Source organism: Sebastes fasciatus, chromosome 17 (genome assembly GCF_043250625.1).
Source record: "Sebastes fasciatus isolate fSebFas1 chromosome 17, fSebFas1.pri, whole genome shotgun sequence".
Classification (NCBI taxonomy): Eukaryota; Metazoa; Chordata; class Actinopteri; order Perciformes; family Sebastidae; genus Sebastes; species Sebastes fasciatus.
The window spans coordinates 26,030,345-26,049,713 of NC_133811.1; the positions used below are offsets into that span (position 1 = coordinate 26,030,345).

Genomic DNA, 19,369 nt, shown 5'->3' on the forward strand with positions numbered 1-19,369 from the left:
TCCCCTATATTCCTCAGGTGGTTCCCGTGTCATGGAGACTTGGTTTCAGCCTCCGGCGGGACTCCCACGCTCAGGGGAGCCGTAACCAGACACCTGCTTTTGTTTTGTTCCGAGGCTCTCCAGGTAGATAAAAGAACAGATGAGGGTGGGGGTGATGCGTTGGGGTGGTGGTGGTGGTGGGTGTATAGAGGAGGAGAAGCAGGTGCGTCACAGATCTTTGGTTTATTTGGTCGCAGCGCAGGCAGGGCGATAAGAGGAAGGAACGGCAGAGGGAAAAGGGAAGTGCAGCGGGGAAAGTTATTTGCCTGTGAATCGAAAGACTTTTTTTCCCCGACCAGAGCTGCAGTGAGAGCCATTGATAAAGAAGACGGAGAGAGAGAGAGAGAGAGAGAGGGAGGCATATATTTACAGGAGGACTACATCTCTCTCATGCACTCAATCACCTGGACACTCTGCAGCAGACAGACGTTCATTCATCAGAGACTCTGTGCCCGATAGACAAATATAATCAAACACTTAGGAGGACATGAAGACCGGCAAGAAATCCTTCATCGGTAGGCGCTCCTTTAATTCTCTGTCTGTGTTGTGAGACTGTCTGGGGAATATATGTGCAGCCTCTCAGCGGCGCAGCAGAGGAGGATGCACCTTGAGACGTGCAACTTTTCCTCTTTTGTGGGGAAACATTCTTGTCTCGATCCAACAGCTCAATCATCTAAATATCTATGCCTATTTAATCGTGTGTCTTTAAGACTGTTTATTAACTATTCAGCCCTCTCCTCCTTTCTGCATTGACGTCATTGCCACTGTTTAAGATTGCTTTTTTGGCTACACAAACAACTACATGCCAAATTCAAAAAAGGCATCATCCAGACCAGCACTCCTTGGCGGTCTGTTCTTGCGTTGTCTGGTTAATATTGTAATGTCCAACGCAGAGACTCTCCCCTCTCCCTACAGCAACCCTGCTCCTCATCTCATTTGTCACCTGAGAGGATAAAAGCTACTGCCGGGCCTCCATATTTTAACCAGGGCTGGAAAGATCGGATGGTTCGGCGTTCAGTGAAAACTGTTTTGGTCCCACGGATACAGATGAAAAAGCAGGGCTAATAATAAAAAATTGAAAAGTACGTTTGATCATTTCAAGCCCCTAAACCTTAAAGAAATAGTTCTACATTTTGGGAAATTAGACTTTCTTGCAGAGTTAGATGAGAAAATTTAAACTCCTCTCATGTCTGTGTGGTTGAATATGAAGCTAGAGCTTGCCGATGGTTAGTTTAGCTCAGCATTAAAGACTGAAAACGGGGTAACAGCCTTGCCTGGCTCTGTCCAAGGGTAACAAAATAAGCCTCACTCATTAACACGTTATAGCTCCTTTGTTTCATCTAGTTTGCTGGTTGTATGGTGACCTAACTGTGACGACAAGACTCCACAAAGTTACTGTTATGGTGTGTGTCCACAGCCTCCGTGCTTTCAACGCCCCCCATTCATTGTCTATGTAAGCAGCCGCGCAATGCATTCTGGTAGCGTGGCGTCGCGATTCGAGAGACTAGGTGTCACGACGCCCGCTCCTCATTTGCATAAAGTTGAGGGCTCGTCCACTTTATGCAAATCACGGGTGTCCGACGCTACTCGCCGCCTCTCGAAACTCCCGAGGATCTTTTAAAATAAACGTTGTTGATCCAAAATAAAGACAGATTCAGCAACTGTATGGATTATTTCTCGCCTCAAATGTTTTCAGAAACACATTTCAGTGAACTACTTTCGTGAAATAAGAGAAGAAAGTTTCCAAACGAGCCTCCATACTGGTTCCGGTTTGAAAGCTGGGAGCAGCAGCCCACGGCAGGAAAGCGTTCGTCCAATCAGGTGGGGAGAGCCTGTCCTAGCGACACGCCCACCAAGCGTCCAATGTTGGGAAGCGTCACGTCCCCTCGCGATAAAAAATGCCCCTGTGGACACGTACCATCACTCGGCCAAGAAATAATCCAGCACATAACCCCAAAAAACTCTTCCCTTTTCACTGATTTTTGTAGATATTCCACTGTACTGTATATTTACATTTTTGTGCGAAGCAAAGCTAACCAGCTGCAGCTTCAAATTCATCGTACATGACATTGAGTGTGGTACCAATACTCATCTAACTCTCATAAGCAAAGCGTATTTCCCAAAATGTCCACTATTCTTTCAAAGCTAGGGTCGGTAAGGTTGAGAAACTAGCAAGAGTACGCTAGATTTTTACAATGATCCAACCAAAAAAAACCGGCCCAGTGTTGCCAACACTTTTCCAATGAAAGTAGCTAGCAGCACTAGCTCTAAAAGTACCTAAATCTGTGGAAAAACTAGTGGAAGGTAGGCAGAAAGGCACCAAATGAATGATTGGACGGGCTTATTACAGTCCTGCGGCAGCCACAGATACTGGATTTTGTCTTTTTTTGTCAGAGCATTTGATTTACTGACTGTTGTTAGCCATGGCTAGATGTACATATTGGGCCTCCACTCCTCACAGCCTCACAGAGCAGGCATATAACCTTTACTTTGCTCACTGGGGTCTTAAAAGCTCAGTAGGTATTTGTTAGGATTAGGGGCATCATGAGTGGGCGTAGACTTTAAATTACTCTGCAGGTGATTGGATCAGACTTTCTTTAACAAACTGATTCAGATAACTGAAAACTCTCCCTTATATTCCCCCTGCACCTGACTGAATAAATGCTCCACTCATTGAGCTTTCACGGCCTGTTATCAAACTGGAAAAACACGATATCTGTTTGGGGAAATTCCTCTGTGAAATATCCACAGTGAAATCCCCAAAGTTCCTGAATGAACTTGAAGTGAGACAACCACGCCTCATTTTCCATCATCCATGTCTTGTTTTAGTTTCTGTTGACTAGACTCCAGACATTCAAGGCCACAAAACTGGTAACCGGTTCAAATTCGCAAAACGATGACACTTGTTCATCATCACAAGTCATTAATTGGTTTCCGGCTGCCACACTCGATTGATTCTCAGCGGATGTTTTCCAGATGAATATTTCATAGCGATAACTGACCTCATGAGGTTTACGCTGAATCTGCGGAGCCATCAACACTCAGACCGCAAACTGGATCAAATTAATAAATTGTGCAAGTGTGTTCGCTTTATTTACGCTAGTCTGTGTGCTGCTACAGAGGGCAATGTTGATATTCAACCAGTGGGCAACCACGGGGTCTGAGAAGCAAAGCCAATGCTGAACTTGCATTCTTTCTAACAGCCAGATTGTATAGAAGTCTATGAGAAAATGAGCCTACTTCTCACTTGATTTATTACCTCAGTAAACATTGTAAACATGAGTTTATGGTCTCAATCACTAGTTTCAAGTCTTCTTCAATACAGCATGATGTTCATTTAGTAAATTATGGTCCCATTTAGAGTCAAATAGACCATAAAGCAGGGGATGCTTTAGGGCGGGGCTTCCTTGTGATTGACAGGTCGCTACCACGGCGTTGTCCGGTCTGGGAGTTGTCCGTGTTTTCATTTTCTTGTGTCACTTCTGGTTGCAAAAGACCAACATGGCAATGGCCAAATACCAAGATTACGACGGACAAAATGCCGATCTTGAGGCTTTGAAATGGCAGTCCACAAACCATTGGGTGACGTCCCGGTGACTACGTCCACTTATATTATATACAATCTATGTATTCAACAAGCAGGAAGGAGTTTAAATGAGTTTTTTTTCCACGTGTCAAGTCACTTGTTGTTTTCATATGAACACAATGCAGGCCACGAACAGAGAAACAGGAACTGCATTCAATAACGGAAGTCACCACTGTCCACTGATTCATGATGTTTGGCCGACATGGGAGGAGCAGCTAGTGAATGAGAGTCTGGTGCTCTGAATGAAAATGGCTTCTGACTTTATTTATGTGCTTCCTTTTTTTACTGAACTGTTATAGTTTCTGTACCGCTCAGGAAACCAGAGTAACGTCTAGCAGAGCAGAAATATGATGTTAGACTGGAGGTAGTACCAGATAGTAATTACAGCAGTCACATTAATATAATTAATAGACGCTCTGCGGTTGGAAATAGGCAGGATCATCCCACTTGCTTGGCAGCAAATTAAACTAATGCTTCATTAGGAATAATTTGGCAGCAATGTATGTCTGAGTCATCACATAAGAGAGCAAACATTTCTTTTTTATCTGATGAAGCAGGCGTATGAGCAGCCGTTTAATCCCCCCGTGGAGAATGGAGAAAAATAAAATAACCTCATCTCCTGCCTGGTAAATTCAGAAGGGAAACAAAGACGAAAGAGCAATTCTAACTCTGGGGTTTCACGAGCCAAAATGTGCACCCAGTCGCTGCTGCGGCTTGAGGCTGCACTGCAACGCCGTCGGACCGGACCAACACCTCCGGGTCTGCGTCTCTGCGGTTCTCTGCATGAGTAATACCAAGAGTATGAGACAGAACCGATGCAGACGGCGCAAGCTCGAAACTGAAAACAGGAACAGGAAGGAGAGAGAGATGTGATATTAGTAGAGATCGAGAGCAGAGGGTGATGATGTCGGTATGACCGTGTGGGTGTGAAACACACAAGGCCGTGATCGCTCATCATAGCCGGTCAACAAGACCGACATTATAATTAGAGATCCTCCATCCTCATTAGCCGACAGCCTTCCTACCGGCCCTACGGTTGGTCAGCGAGGACCTGTTTGCATGTATGACTCATTCATCCAGCTTCTGCTGCCTCCTACCCACCACACTGGAGGCTAAGCAGGTAGAAGTCTAGCTTCTCGTGTATTACACTCCAGTCATAGAGTTAAACAGCATCCGATTTTCTGATAAATAAATACCCAGCAATCTTTGAAAAATCAAGAAGGTCGTTTAACATCACTTAAAACTGTTCTGAAGGTATTTCCAGAATCCTTAAAAATGGTATCTGATAAGCTCCTCCAGCTCAATTTGCACGATATGAACCAAAATTTAGAAAATGTATTCAGTATGTATCAGTTACAGCATATCAGCATATTGATTTTTGATTTTTCTTTCTAAAAATCCAGAACAAAACGGCCATATTTTGCCTTTGTTTTACAAAAAGAGTAAGGACATGTATAATCTTCAGATACTTTGGATTAGGAAATACATTTGCAACTTGACAAACGGGTTAAAAACATGTTTATTGTGCAACAGACAAAATATTTTTTTATCCAGATGTTAAGAGAAGTCTTTAAAGGTGCTATAATCAATATTTTTTTAGGGCTGTCAATCAATTAAAATATCTAATAGTGATTAATTGCATGATTGTCTATAGTTAATTGTGATTAATCGTAAATTAATTTGTTTTTCAAAGATCGTCAGGTAAAAAAGGATGCTTAGCTCTGTGACTGGAATGTAACATGAGAGGCACACGCTGGGGCTAATTTTCCATGCAACTCACGCACCAACCTGCAGCCCCAGAAAGAGCCTATAATCATGTGGCACAAGTGGTGTCACGCTGAGGCCGGGGAGTTGTGATCGATGGCACCCCGCGAGAGTTGGAAAGACTTTTATGGATCTGTTGGCAGGCGACTCACACGACTTGCTCCAAGTGCTGCTCGTCTGCTCAGCATCAAACGCGTGGTTGGACAGAGCGACGGAAAAGCGGGAAGCCTTTGTGAAGGTGCTAAATAAAACCCGACTAATCTGGCACTAGAGAGACACTCATAGAGAAACTGAAAGACATACCATCTCTAATGCATGTTCAGTTCATTTGTAGTGATCTCAAACCTCCCTACGGGGACAAATCATCTTTCTCTATCATAACAGGAAAGACGTGACAGCGAGATTCCTTTCACACCTCTTACTCATAAAAACATCATGTACTGTAAAAAGGGGAAGTACTTCTTCAACCAGCTGCTCAACAGCACCTGACTTCCTGTTCCATCACAACAGAAACAATGCAAATCAAACAAAGAGAAATGGTGCCGTTCGTGGGAACTGCCCAAGTCCTGTTTGTCCTTCGACGTGTTACCAGAGATGATAACGTGATACACTTGAATAATTCAGAGTAAGACTACATGAGGTGAGGAAAGGGCCCCACACAAAGACTGGTGAGAGGTGTCGCTGTCATGCAACCGGACCCGGTGCGTTCCTGTGAGTAAACAGAGCTGAAGCTGAGCTGGGAGTGTTTGCTCAGGTAGCTTTCCAGGGTAGGACATGATACGTTGCTGGCTGGTAGGACATAATACGCTGCTGGCTGGTAGGACATGATACGCTGCTGGCTGGCTGGCTCCACACACAGCCAGTTTCAGTTTGGGCCCATGCGCCACAGATTAAGACGGCACTTCCTCTTTCCCCAATACAAGAACGACCGGTCCTGTGATATCTCACTTCCTTTAATTTATAAAGGACTGTCACATGTCAAACTGGGGACAAAACCCAGAAGTTCCCCTCTCACAGATGAATGAATCTCTGGCAGATGTTTTTAATAACAGTGGTGGAACAAGTACTCAGATCCTTTACTTAAAAAGATCAGTGTGTAACACTGTGTATTTAAGAGTTGTTGTGTTTTCGTTACCTTAGAATGAGCTGTTTATATCGACATAGGGAGCGGGCAAAGAACGTATATTGCTAAGAAGTGAAAGTCAATGGTTCGTTCAATTGCAACATCAGTGCCCAGCAGCAGAGCTACGCCTCCGCCATTCTGGACTGAAAGCGGCTACAAGACGCCAGTAAAACATCCGCCTACAAAGTGCCGTACAATAGTACAAAAAAATGATTTCTATTCTATCGTCATCATTTTAATGTCTCTACCGAAATGGCAAAATTATAAATATCCATACTATTATAACTATTTACTTACTTGTTTAACTTTTTTCCCCAGAGGAGCATAAAGCGAGCGATGGACATACAAGGAAGTTAGAAAAATCCAACACAGATTTTGAGAGCAATCTCAAACTTTTTAACGTCAAGTATCCAAAATGGATGTCCAATAGACCACAGACCATGGATGTATGAGAGGTTGTGTCCTGTGCTTTTGCCCTGCGTGTTAGTAAATAGCCTACAACTACATTAAATTCTAAATACTGGCTACTGGTTGATAGCCGGTTGTTTGGGAACAGAGACGTTAATACATCCACCACGGTACAGGCTTACAGCACACAGCCCATGGGTTTATTATTAGATAATAAAAGTCATGAATTACAGCCGATATCTCCATTATTACAGCCGCACACAGCCAGCAGGAAGCTGGCAGAACCAGATATGTCATATGAGCGTGCAGGGCGGTGCAGTCCCGTGGGTCTGATGCACGTTCATTATGCCGAGGAAAATAACTCTGGTTAATTTACAACTTTTAGGACATAATGATTTAAATGAGGGCTATTTAAGTGTTTGTACTGGGACGTTAATCTACCTCGAAATGATCCTCTGGTTTACAGACGTCTCTTTATACATCCATGGCTATAGACTCATTCGTGTTTACAGTCAAAAATGGCCAGTTGATTTATTGATTAGTTGATTGCAACTTTTGATGATCGAACAATCCTTTTAGTCATTCTTTAAGCAAACATTTGTTGGTTCCAGCTTCTCAAATGTGAGAATTTGATAGTTTGTTTTCAAATCACTTAACAAAACAAAACAATGACAGATATTGTCCAGAAACCCTCACAGGTACTGCATTTAGCACAAAAAATATGCCAAAATCATAACATGGCAAACTGCAGCCCAACAGGCAACAACAACTGTCAGTGTGTCAGTGTGCTGACTTGACTATGACTTGCCCCAAACTGCATGTGATTATCATAAAGTGGGCATGTCTATAAAGGGGAGACTCGTGGGTACCCATAGAACCCATTTTCATTCACATATCTTGAGGTCAAAGGTCAAGGGATCCCTTTGAAAAAGGCCATGCCAGTTTTTCCTCGCCAAAATTTAGCGCAAGTTTGGAGCATTATTTAGCCTCCTTGGCCACAAGCTAGTATGACATGGTTGGTACCAATGGATTCCTTAAAGGTCCCATATCATGCTCATTTTCAGGTTCATACTTTTATTTTAGGTTTCTACTAGAACATGTTTACATGCTGTAATGTTCAAAAAACACTTTATTTTCCTCATACTGTCTGTCTGAACATACCTGTATTTACCCTCCGTCTGAAACGCTCCGTTTTAGTGCATTTCAACGGAATTTCAAAGGAATTGCGTTGCTAGGCAATAGTTTGGGTCCATGTTTACTTCCTGTCAGCTGATGTTATTCACATCCACTGCAACAGGAAATAAACTGGGACACATTTAGAATGTTTACGTTTAAAACCGTGTAATGGTCTAAATATTGTATATTTGTGACATCACAAGTGGACAGAAATCCTAACGGCTTGTTTCAAACACACAATTTCTGAATACAGGCTGCGTGTATTTCTCCGTATATTGAGTGTTTTGATAGTTTAACAGTATTTATAAAGCACTTAAACCTGGTTTATGATATAAAAGACATGAAAATCTCACTTTTTACAATATGGGACCTTTAATTTCTAGTTTCATATGATGCAAGTATCTTCACTCTAGCTTTACAACTCTTTACAACCTAAAAATCTAAAGATGTGTTAAAGAAATTAATGGCGTTAAAACAAATTTGCTTTAACTTTGACAGCCTGAATTTAAATCTTAATTTGGGTTGTGTTCCCCTTTAAAAGCAGCCGATTCTCACATTCGAGAAGCTGGAAACATCTTTAATCAACTTATAGTTTCAGCTTTGATAACAATACATTATATTTTCTAGGTAAAACATGAATCTTTATCTGTAAAGCAACTAAAGCTGCCAAATATTTGAAGTGGGGTAAAAAAAAGTCTCTGATATACAGTGGAGTAAAAGCAGATAAAACACTATAGACTCTGTGAGTGATCATACGACACTTTAATCAACGAACGCCACATAATCTCTGCTTAAATATCACGACCACTCAGTGGAAACTTTGCTATGCATCTCTCTCTCCTCCCCAGGCAGTATAGCTATCTGCATTATGGCACAGTTATGTAACTTTACAGGGTTACAGATGGACAACATCTGTCACAGCTGGACTGGCTTCGGCTTAGACGAGCATGATGTCATGTGTGATTTCTCTGAATTTATATAATTCTGCCACCGCCGAGTCACCTTTATAACCTTGTCCCCGTCGGCCGCTTGAAATCCATTAATTATTGATGGAGATTTTGTGGAAATTGCATGGATTTAAACAAAGGCGGATGCAGCTTTTGTTATTTTTCTTTTTGCATTAGATATATATGTGGAGTAAGATAAGATAAAATTAACCTTTATTAATCCCCAGAGGGAAATTCAGGTTTCAAAGCAGCAACATCAGCAAACAGAGTGAAACACAGGAGAGGTAGAGGTATACAAAAATTATAAAAACAATAATAGAGATATGAAAGATACAGAGTGAATGGGTGAACATAGTGTGCACAGTCCGTCAATAAATAAATGGAGTATGTGCAATAAATAAATGTAATATGTACATTATGTGCAGTCTATACCAGCTGCAGCTGTTTGCAGGCAGAAGCTGAAATGCAGCAGTCGTGACATACATTTCTCTCCACGTCCTTTCAAAATAAAGCGACTGCAGGGAGCAGCACATTTTGAGGGTCTGAACGCAGTCACCAAAAAAATAAAACTGTATCAGCTCTTGTGATTGTTTCCTCCTCTCTTAATAACGTTAATCTCTTTTGTACGGCTGATTACAGACAGTTGGGTGCTTTCCATTGAGAGGAAATGATGAAGAGGAGGGAGGAGGGAGGGGGAGGAGGAGGGAGGAGGTGGTGGTGGTGGGAGGAGGGAGGAAGAGGAGGAGGAGGAGGGAGGAGGAGGAGGAAGTGGTGGTGTAGGGAGGAAGAGGAGGAGGAGGGGGAGGTGGTGGTGGTGTAGGGAGGAAGAGGGAGGAGGAGGGAGGGGGAGGAAGGGGGAGGAGGTGGTGGTGGTGTAGGGAGGAAGAGGAGGAGGAGGAGGAGGAGGAAGGAAGAGGAGAAGGAGGAGGAGGAGGGAGGGGGAGGAGGTGGTGGTGTAGGGAGGAAGAGGAGGAGGAGGAGGGAGGATGAGGAAAAGGAGGAGGAGGAGGGAGGGGGAGGAGGAGGGAGGAGGTGGTGGTGGTATAGGGAGGAAGAGGAGGAGGAGGAGGTGGAGGGAGGAAGACGAGGGAGGCGGGAGGAAGAGGAGGGAGGAGGAGGAGGAGGAGGGAGGCGGGAGGAAGAGGAGGGAGGAGGAGGGGGAGGAGGTGGTGGTGTAGGGAGGTAGAGGGATGAGAAGGGAGGAGGAGGGGGTGGATGGAGGAGGGATGAGGGAAGAGGAGGAGGAGGAGGTGGAGGAGGGAGGAGAAGAAGGAGGAGGAGGAGGGAGGAGGAGGAGGAGGAGGAGGAGGAGGAGGAGGGAAGAGGTGGTGGTGGTGGTGTAGGGAGGAAGAGGAGAAGGGAGGAGGAGGAGGGAGGAGGTGGTGGTGGTGGTGTAGGGAGGAAGAGGAGGGAGGAGGAGGAGGAGGAGGAGGAGGGAGGAGGAGGAGGAGGAGGTGGTGGTGGTGCTTTCTCTCACCGCCTCCTCCCTCCTCCCTCCTCCTCCTCTGCAGAGAGCTCTCTCTCCTCTCGTCATCCCCCGCCGCCTCCTGCAGGCTGAATATGGCTGCAGCGGAATCCCGTGATGTCACGTGGTTGCCGTGGCAACACGGGTGACGGGGGGAAGAAAAAATGGGCGTGACCTTCAGAGAAACCACGTGCTCCGTATATATAAACCGCGCTGGCTCGCGCAGTGTGGGCAGCAGCAGTTTGAGAGCGGAGCGCGAGGACAGTTGAAGCTTTGCTGGGTGTTCTGTTTATTAACGGTCGTGACGAAACTTGACGGTTAGAAAAGGATCCTACCGGAACTACTGTGGTTTCTTCATTTATTGGATATTATCAGTAACCATGGCGATGACTGAAGCTGGATGTGATCTGACTTACTGCAAGATGAGGGGGATTGTTACTGTTCTCACTGGTGAGCCACTATTCATCATACCCATCACTGAAGATGCTTATGTATTGATTAGTGAAATTTATTGATTATTATTTATTGAAGACAAACAGCTGTCAAGAGATGAATTTAACCTCAGAGTAAAGTGTTTTTTTGTTTTATAATATATATATATATATATATATATATGTGTATATGTATATATATAAATATATATTTTTTACATATATATATACACACACATATACATATATATATATATACACATATATATATACATATATATGTGTATATATATATATATGTGTATATATATGTATATATATACACATATATATACATATATATGTATATATGTATATATATATATATATATATAGAAATATCGAAAGAAATCTGCCTTAAAATCAAAAAAAAAAAATGTTGGTGTAATAAAGATCTGGGATGGAAAAATATCTTTGTATGTATATATATATATATATATATATATATTTATATTTATATTTATATTTATATTTAGGGACAAATTTGTAGAAATATCACAAGAAAATCTGGGAAAGAAACTGTTGGTGTAATAATAAAGATCTGGGGTGTAAAATGCTTTGTTGGCATCCCATGTTATGGTATCTGAATGGGTGACCTGAGAGGTTGCATAACGTATAAGCCCGCAGCATTAGAGGTCCATGCACACACGCAAACCTGCCCTATAACAGGATATTTGGAGCAGAGGGATTACAGCTATATATATATTCTACCCTAATCATGTGTGGTGAGTGATATTTAAACCATGAATTAATGTCTATTCTCTCTCTCCCTTTTGCAGCCTTCATCAAGGAGAGAAAAATGGGGTTGAATGACTTCATCCAGAAGCTGGTGTCGACCCCACATATCTGCCAACAGTGAGTATTTTTTATTATAAAGATAAATAGATTTGGATTGATTAAAAGGAGCATCTGTGGCTCTATATTTATTCCTGATCATTAGCCCATTCATGATGATTTCATGTTGTTATTATATATATATATATATATATATATATATATATATATATATATATATATCTTGTTGTAATTGTTTGTTTGGGTTTTTTGCCTCTTCCTGCACTGTATATTATTCTTTTTTTTTTTTTATGTTGTGTAGTCTTAAATTGTGCAAAATAAATAAACAAAATAAACAAACATGATCAGTAGTGTGGCTAATCCAATCAGCCATTTGAGTTTGGCAGGACATTCTGTTATAAAAGCATAATCTGGGTCCAAGTAGCCAAGTGCAAGAATAGTCCTTTCATGACAAGCCTGTTAACAACCTCCCTATAGCACTGCCTAATCACCTTTACAGCAAATCCCCTGTGTTCCCTAGACAAGGGATCAACTCAGTTATTACATGATACCTGGCCTCGTCCCAATCAACTCAACAAGGTCGGGGTCTGGTGGTGCTGCTGTTTAAGATAAAGAAACCAAAAACCTGCGTGCTATAGCTATAAATCTGTCTCCTTCAGAAGGGAAGGTCGTCTGATCTGGACCCGCTGAGTCCTGCAGAGCCGGTCTGAACCCTCTTGTCACGGGTCAGCGGCTTAAGCTTTTTTTCTCAGGACAGGTTAGGCTGTTACATGTTAGGTGACTGTGTCCTAAACTTGACCTGTCTGGATGTTTCAGACGGTCATTCACAGCAGGGAACGTTCATTCAGCTTATTAAAAAAGTCAGCTGAAACTTAATCTTATAACCATCTCTATGTTTTTTTCTTTCCCCAGTGTTGAAGTTAACAACTTCCTGAAGATTGATGAGAATCAAAACGAGGAGGTTGAAAATGAACTTCCTGACAGTCCGGTAAGCAGAAACTGTTAACTGACAATCTGACTCATTTTCTTTCCACAATATGTCAATGTACATATAATAAATTTCTCCATTTCGTATCTTTCAGATGTACCTAAATTCACGAAGTTCACTGGCTGAGGACACTCAGTAAGTAGCCTTATATAAACTTATTTATTTTAAATGTACACAGCAGCAATTTAGTAAAAATATGTGTCAGTAAAAATCCTAATCATATTCTTGTTTCTCTACATTATAGGATCAAACCCTGTGATTTTGACTACCTCAAAATCATCGGCAAAGGCAGCTTTGGAAAGGTCAGTCCGTCTAACTTCTTCTTTGTGTAACTAACTTGTCTTATCTGCTCACGCCTGTCACGGCTGTTAACGCCATCACTGATGCAAATGTTTGCTCTTTAAACAGGTTCTGCTGGCTCGACACAAGGAGTCCACCAAATATTACGCGGTCAAAGTGCTACAGAAGAAAATCATCATGAAGAAGAAAGAGGTGTGTTTTCATATCATATCGTGAACTATGAGTAAAACTGCAAAGATCAACACCTCAGTTCATATTTCTGTCAAATACAGCATTATAATCAATTTGATATATTCCTTCCAGCAAAAGCATATCATGGCTGAGCGTAGTGTGCTGATGAAGAACATCAAGCATCCCTTCCTGGTGGGCCTGCACTACTCCTTCCAGACTACTGACAAGCTCTACTTTGTACTTGACTACGTTAACGGTGGAGAGGTGAGTTCAAAATCTCAAAACGCCCAGAAATCAGGTCAGAATATATACAAGTATATGATGTTGACAGATGTTTGTCTGTTTCCTCTCCAGCTGTTCTATCATCTCCAGAGAGAGCGGATCTTCCTGGAGCCCAGAGCCAGGTTCTACGCTGCGGAAATTGCAAGTGCACTTGGCTACCTCCACTCCCTGCACATTGTGTACAGGTAAAGAGCGATCCCACAGCACCCCCTTATGGACATTTGTGAACATGATCTGTGCTGAACTGAACTGAAGGAGGAAGTTTATAGGAGTAACTTTAAACAACCTTTCTTCTTCTTCTTCTTCTTTAGGGACCTGAAGCCTGAAAACATCCTGTTAGACTCATCGGGCCATATTGTCCTCACAGACTTTGGCCTCTGCAAAGAAGGCGTTGAGGCCAACGGTACAACAACAACCTTCTGCGGGACGCCAGAGGTACAAAACAAATCTCTAAACTTTCATACATCCTTATTATTCTAATTCTAATCGTCGGACATGAGTTGACTCTTTCTTGTCGCTTTCCTCTCAGTACTTGGCCCCTGAGGTTCTCCAGAAGCAGGCGTACGACCGCACAGTTGACTGGTGGTGTCTGGGATCGGTGCTCTACGAGATGCTCTATGGACTTGTAAGTGAAATCTGTGACTTTATGCCTCATAGTGTCACTCTATCGCTTGTTTGTGTATTAAATAAATTTGTTGTTGTTGCTTTACAGCCCCCGTTCTACAGTCGCAACACAGCCGAGATGTACAACAACATCCTGCACAAGTCTCCCGTGCTCAAGCCCAACGTGTCGAACGCAGGCAGGGAGCTGCTGGAGGGGCTCCTGCAGAAGGACCGCACCAAGAGGCTGGGAGTAAAGGATGACTTTGTAAGTGCACACAGCTGCTAACCATAAAGCACGCATAACATAGAGACCCGTAAGAGATTTGTGAAGCTTGTTCGCTGTCAATCTGTTCATCTATAATTTCTTTTTCCCCTCCAGCTTGAACTCAAGTTCCATTCCTTCTTCTCTCCAATCAACTGGGAGGACCTGATGGCCAAGAAGATCACACCTCCATTCATCCCCTCCGTGGTAAGTTCAACTGCAACTGATATTGATTAATCATTTTGTCTCTATATCATGTCAGGAAATAGGGTAAAATGCCTAATCGACTAAGAGCCAGAGAAAAATGCCCATCACAGTTTCCCAGAACCCATCGTGATGTCGTCAAAAGTGTTTCTGTTAACAGTCAACAGTCCAAAACAACAATATAATATGTTTAGTATCACAGGAGACTAAGAAAAACAGAAAATATGCTCATTTGAAAACCAGTGAATTATCGCCAAATATGGTTAAAAATGCCTTTAATGTACTAATAGATTGTCAAAATCGACTGTTTCACTGGAGCCTAGGGCTGTGTATTGGCAAGAATCTGGCGATACGATACGTATCATAATACAGGGGTTCCGATTCAATATATTGTGATATATTGCGATTTTTTTAATCTAATTTTAGAAAAACTACCATAGTATAAAGAACACTACAACATCTGCATAAAATCTGAGAAAAGAAAAGTTTACTTTTTTACTCCCACAGAACTGTGGGATCTGCATTTGCATTTAGAGGGCACATCTCTTTGCAAATGAAATAAAGTATTGACTGCATGTAAACTATTAATTAAAAATCAATACAGTATCACAAAACATAATATTGCGATATTCGTTTTTTTCCGATATTTTCTTACAAACCCTACAGGAACCAGCGTGATTCCATGTCATTTATCAGTGACCCCTAAACAATCAACCAATTACCAAAATACAGAAGTATAATGCATAGCAGTAAACATCTATTATTTATTCTATTCTATTATATCACATGTCTAATTCATGTCCTTCCTGCTGTGTTTCACAGAGCGGCCCCACAGACCTCCGACACTTCGACACCGAGTTCACCCACATGCCCGTGTCCTCCTCTCTGTGCAACGACAGCCTGACTGTGTCCAGCAGCGTCAAGGAAGCAGCCGGAGCGTTTCCAGGCTTCTCTTACGGTCCTCCAGGAGAATTTATGTGAACGCTTACACACCTCTGCCTTTCTGTCCTGGGAACTCACAAGAAACAGGATACAGAAGTTGGATTGAGAGTCTTATTTTGACAGAGGGACCACGCCGGAGCAGCCTGTTTTGGGGGACGTTACAGAGTCTGATGATGAGAGGATCTAACTGACAAAATGGACATGAATATCAAGGTGGAGGGGGGAAGGGGCAGATGTTTAGGGATCTTGTGCATGAAGAGTGTACGAATAGGGACTCTCATGTCACAACACCACTGGCCCTACTCTTCTGCCTCAACCACCCAAAACTATAATACATGTGTGCCAAGAATGGGTGCAATCTGGGGTCGTAAAACATCACTCTCACAGCTACTGGGGAAGTGACACGAAGAGAAGTGCCTGAGGTTCCAAAGGCAGTTTGGACGGCAGCGGAAGCGGAAGCAGCAGCAGCAGCAGCAGCAGCAGCAGCAGCAGCAGCAGCAGCAGCAGCAGCAGCAGCGGCATTTGGCAAGAGCCAGCTTTATCAAAAACCACAAAACCGTTTCACTTGTTTGGACTTTTGACCATGGCGCTAGCCGTTAAGGTTGATGCCTTCATTACATGTCTACATTATGTTAAAAAACTGTTTTTGATTCATTTGTTATTTTCATGTTTTCAATTGCACTTGAGGAAACGAGGGTCAAGAAAAGTGAAACATTCTTCTGCTTTTAAGCATCCGCAACTTTGGATTAGACAGCTAGATCATATCTTTCCACTTCTTATTTCATATCTCTGCTTTTGGACAAAGAAAGATTTCAATATTTTACACTAATAGTGATACTTGGACCAAACAGTTAACTATGGTATGCTTTAACAAAAAACACTTTCTTTTGACCGGTTTGTCCTCAGAAACTGAAGTTTTACGGTACTGTGTAGAAGGAAAAAGTTACGTATATTTTACTGAAAAACCAAATGGTTTTTCATGTTTTAATAAATACAAAAATTTACTTTTAAGAAGGTTCTGCATGTAGTATAAATATATATAAATAAATAAATTCTATATATAAAAATAAATAATATATATATATGAATAAATTAAATGAAAATTATATTTCCTGGAATATTTTATTTATCATACATAATTTAAAATATATTATATTTATTTTATTTGGTTTTTCTAACTCCTTTTCATTTACAACCAGTGACTGTGTTAATTTATATCTGCTGTTTACGAAAGACTTCTCTTATTGATCAGGAGATTGTGATATCGAGTTCAACCAGCAATAACAGGCCCACATCAATGATAGCACATACTGTATATCAAACTCCTTTTAAATTTAAGTGATTGCTGTTTTATTGCAAACACTCCAGACCAACTATATGATTACAAATGTTTTTGTATTTATGCATCATGTAGAGAAGAACTGTGAATGTCTTGTGCCTGTCCAAGGCGGCCTGATCCATATTTACTGTATGTACATATCTCTTTTTCCCTCAATCTTATGGTCCCTTTTCTAGAAAATAATCTATATAAAAAGTGCTTCATTAACTTGAAGAAAGAACCACTAGGTGGAGCAGGCGCTGGCTTTCCACTGACGGTGTTTAGCCACTGGCCTACTGCATGATATGGTTCTGGAAAAGTGCAATAAAATCTTGTTAACTCCAAAAGAATAACTATCATTTAATCTCTTTTAGCAGAAGTGTAAATTGTAATTTATGATCTCATAATATTCATTAAGTTATTAAGAGAGGATCTTCGCTCAAACAGAGATTGTTCATGACTTTGTTTTGCCGCAATGAGTCTCCACATTTTAGGCGTTTGCATACAGAGTGGATTTTCAAGCCTGCTGAAAATAAAATTGAAAAAATAAGGCAACACACAGTTCTAGATCATTTTCTTCCATATTTGGAAGCGTTACTTTTTCTGTTTTGTATTTTTTATGTATATTTATTTTCATGCCACTGCTACTGTATAAAAGAATATAATTTACATGATCAACTGAGATATTGAATTGTGTAATCTGTGTCAGAAATGGCAAATAAATTCTCTAAATTCAAGGCAAGTGTGCTGTGTTTGTTTATAATGCTATTTTTACACAATATTTTCTTAACATGTTACATCATAATACAGTATAGTGGGGCAACTATTAACTTGTTTTCATTAACAAATAATCTCCTGAATACTTTGTCAATAATTTATTAAAATTATCATTATAAATTGGTCTATAAAAATGACACAATATAGGGTTTAGGTTTTTGTCTTGATTTATTATCAGTTTTATTTTATTGTATCTTGTATTTATGAACAATTATTTTGTTTAACAATATTTTTACAATTAAAAAAGACGAATTAGCCTAAACTTGAGGAAATCTGAGATTTCGAGAATAAAGTCATAGGTTTACGAGAAAAAAAAGTCGTAATATTATTAGAATAAACTCATAATATTATGAGAATAAAGTCATGGGTTTACGAGAAAAAAAGTCATAGTATTACGAGAATAAAGTCATAATATTATAAAGTAGTAATTTTACGTGTTATTTTCTTTTTTTCTTGTAAAGTTATGACTTTATTCTCGTAATATTACTACTTTTTTCTCGTAAAGTTATGACTTTATTCTCAAAACCTCAGATTTTTTTCCGCTCAATGTGGAAATGTACTCCGTCGTACATTTGCACTTGGGCCCTCACTGCATTAGATATTGTATGATTATTAAGACTATAGGCATAGGCGCATTTTGATGGAATTGCGACAGAATTGCGTTGCTAGGCAACAGCTTGGGTCCCTGTGTACTTCCTGTCAGCTTATGACATTCATATACACTGCAACCAGGAAATAAACTGGGACACATTTAGAATGTTTATGTTTAAAACTGTGTCAAGGGTCTAAATATTGTATATTTGTGACATCACGAATGGGCAGAAATCCTGACAGCTTGTTTCAAATGCAAAATTTCTGAATACGAGCTGTGTGTATTTCCCTGTGGATTGAGTGTTTCGATACTTACACAGTATTTATATAGGACATAAGCCTGCTTTATAATAATAAAACTTGAAACTCTCACTTTTCTATAATATGGGACCTTTAAACTATTTTTCTACACGTTCTACAAGTTCCTTGACATCAAAATACATTTATAAGAAGTTAACACAACCTGACTACATTTAACAGAAGGGTTCATCTGTTCAAATAACAAATGTTTGCAGTCCTTTCTCTCACCTGTGTTGACGCTCCGCCACACCTGTCGTCCCCCGTCGCGCCAAAGAAAGAAAGGACTGTTGTTAGTTATGTGTCGGTCACAAACGAGCCGGTTCAAAGAGCCGGCTCTTTTAAAGGGACTGTTTGTAACTTTCAGAAATGCTTGTTAACAGCGACACCTGTGGCCGTTAAGTCAACGAAAGTCAGCGTCGGGCTTGCGCTTGCTCGCTCTACATAGACATGAACGAGCATTGCTCAAGACAGTGAGGCGACACACGTCAGCTAAAACCACAATATCACTCTATATTTCACCTGCTTGTCAGTAATGTTAGCTGACATGACGAAGGTCTCTCCATGAATCACTGCTTATCCCAGTGTTGGCTTTTCCTGCTTGCTAAAGCAGGAAGAGAAACGTTATCGCCTCCGACTGCAGCTGGAGAGAGACGCCGGCACCCGGTCGGAGACGGTAACGTTTCTCTTCCTGCTTCAGCCCCTCTGCAGGAAGAGAAACATTAACGTCTCCAACTGGGTGCCGGTGATAACGTTTCTCGCTGCGGAGCCCCGTCACTTCACAAGACACGGGGAAACCTCTGTTGGTCTGGAGGAGCTGCAGCATTTATTTCTGCCCAAACGTCCACTGTACATTTACTA

General features: G+C 41.3%; 1 protein-coding gene and 1 long non-coding RNA gene across 4 annotated transcripts in view; one reads left to right on the forward strand and one right to left on the reverse strand.

Annotated features, from left to right (window-relative positions):
* The window catches only part of LOC141753785 (uncharacterized), a 62,750-nt gene extending 43,996 nt beyond the window's left edge, over positions 1-18,754 (reverse strand). For both annotated transcript variants that reach the window (XR_012590502.1, XR_012590503.1), the window contains exon 1: positions 18,740-18,754. This is a non-coding gene — a long non-coding RNA (uncharacterized LOC141753785). The remainder of the gene's footprint in view (positions 1-18,739) is intronic.
* LOC141753784 (serine/threonine-protein kinase Sgk1) lies at positions 213-17,580 on the forward strand. Of its 2 annotated transcripts, none has more exons than XM_074612345.1 (13): positions 213-554; positions 11,758-11,833; positions 12,686-12,761; positions 12,856-12,896; positions 13,006-13,063; positions 13,170-13,253; positions 13,365-13,496; positions 13,587-13,699; positions 13,826-13,949; positions 14,044-14,139; positions 14,227-14,382; positions 14,497-14,586; positions 15,406-17,580. In XM_074612345.1, exons 1-13 carry the CDS (start codon positions 527-529, stop codon positions 15,562-15,564), a joined length of 1,233 nt encoding a protein of 410 aa, XP_074468446.1. In that variant the 5' UTR covers positions 213-526; the 3' UTR covers positions 15,565-17,580. The 2 variants fall into 2 exon arrangements, with proteins under 2 accessions (XP_074468446.1, XP_074468445.1); XM_074612344.1 differs by lacking the exon at positions 213-554 and adding an exon at positions 10,696-10,958.
* Positions 18,755-19,369: the final 615 nt, after the last annotated feature.

What these genes read in the sequence shown, in the direction of transcription:
- LOC141753784 (XM_074612344.1), top strand. Translation starts at nt 10,889, where the DNA reads ATGGCGATGACTGAAGCTGGATGTGATCTGACTTACTGCAAGATGAGG. An exon ending in ATGAACTTCCTGACAGTCCG is followed by an intron (nt 12,762 to 12,855) that starts GTAAGCAGAAAC and finishes CGTATCTTTCAG; the next exon opens with ATGTACCTAAATTCACGAAG. An exon ending in TCACTGGCTGAGGACACTCA is followed by an intron (nt 12,897 to 13,005) that starts GTAAGTAGCCTT and finishes TCTACATTATAG; the next exon opens with GATCAAACCCTGTGATTTTG.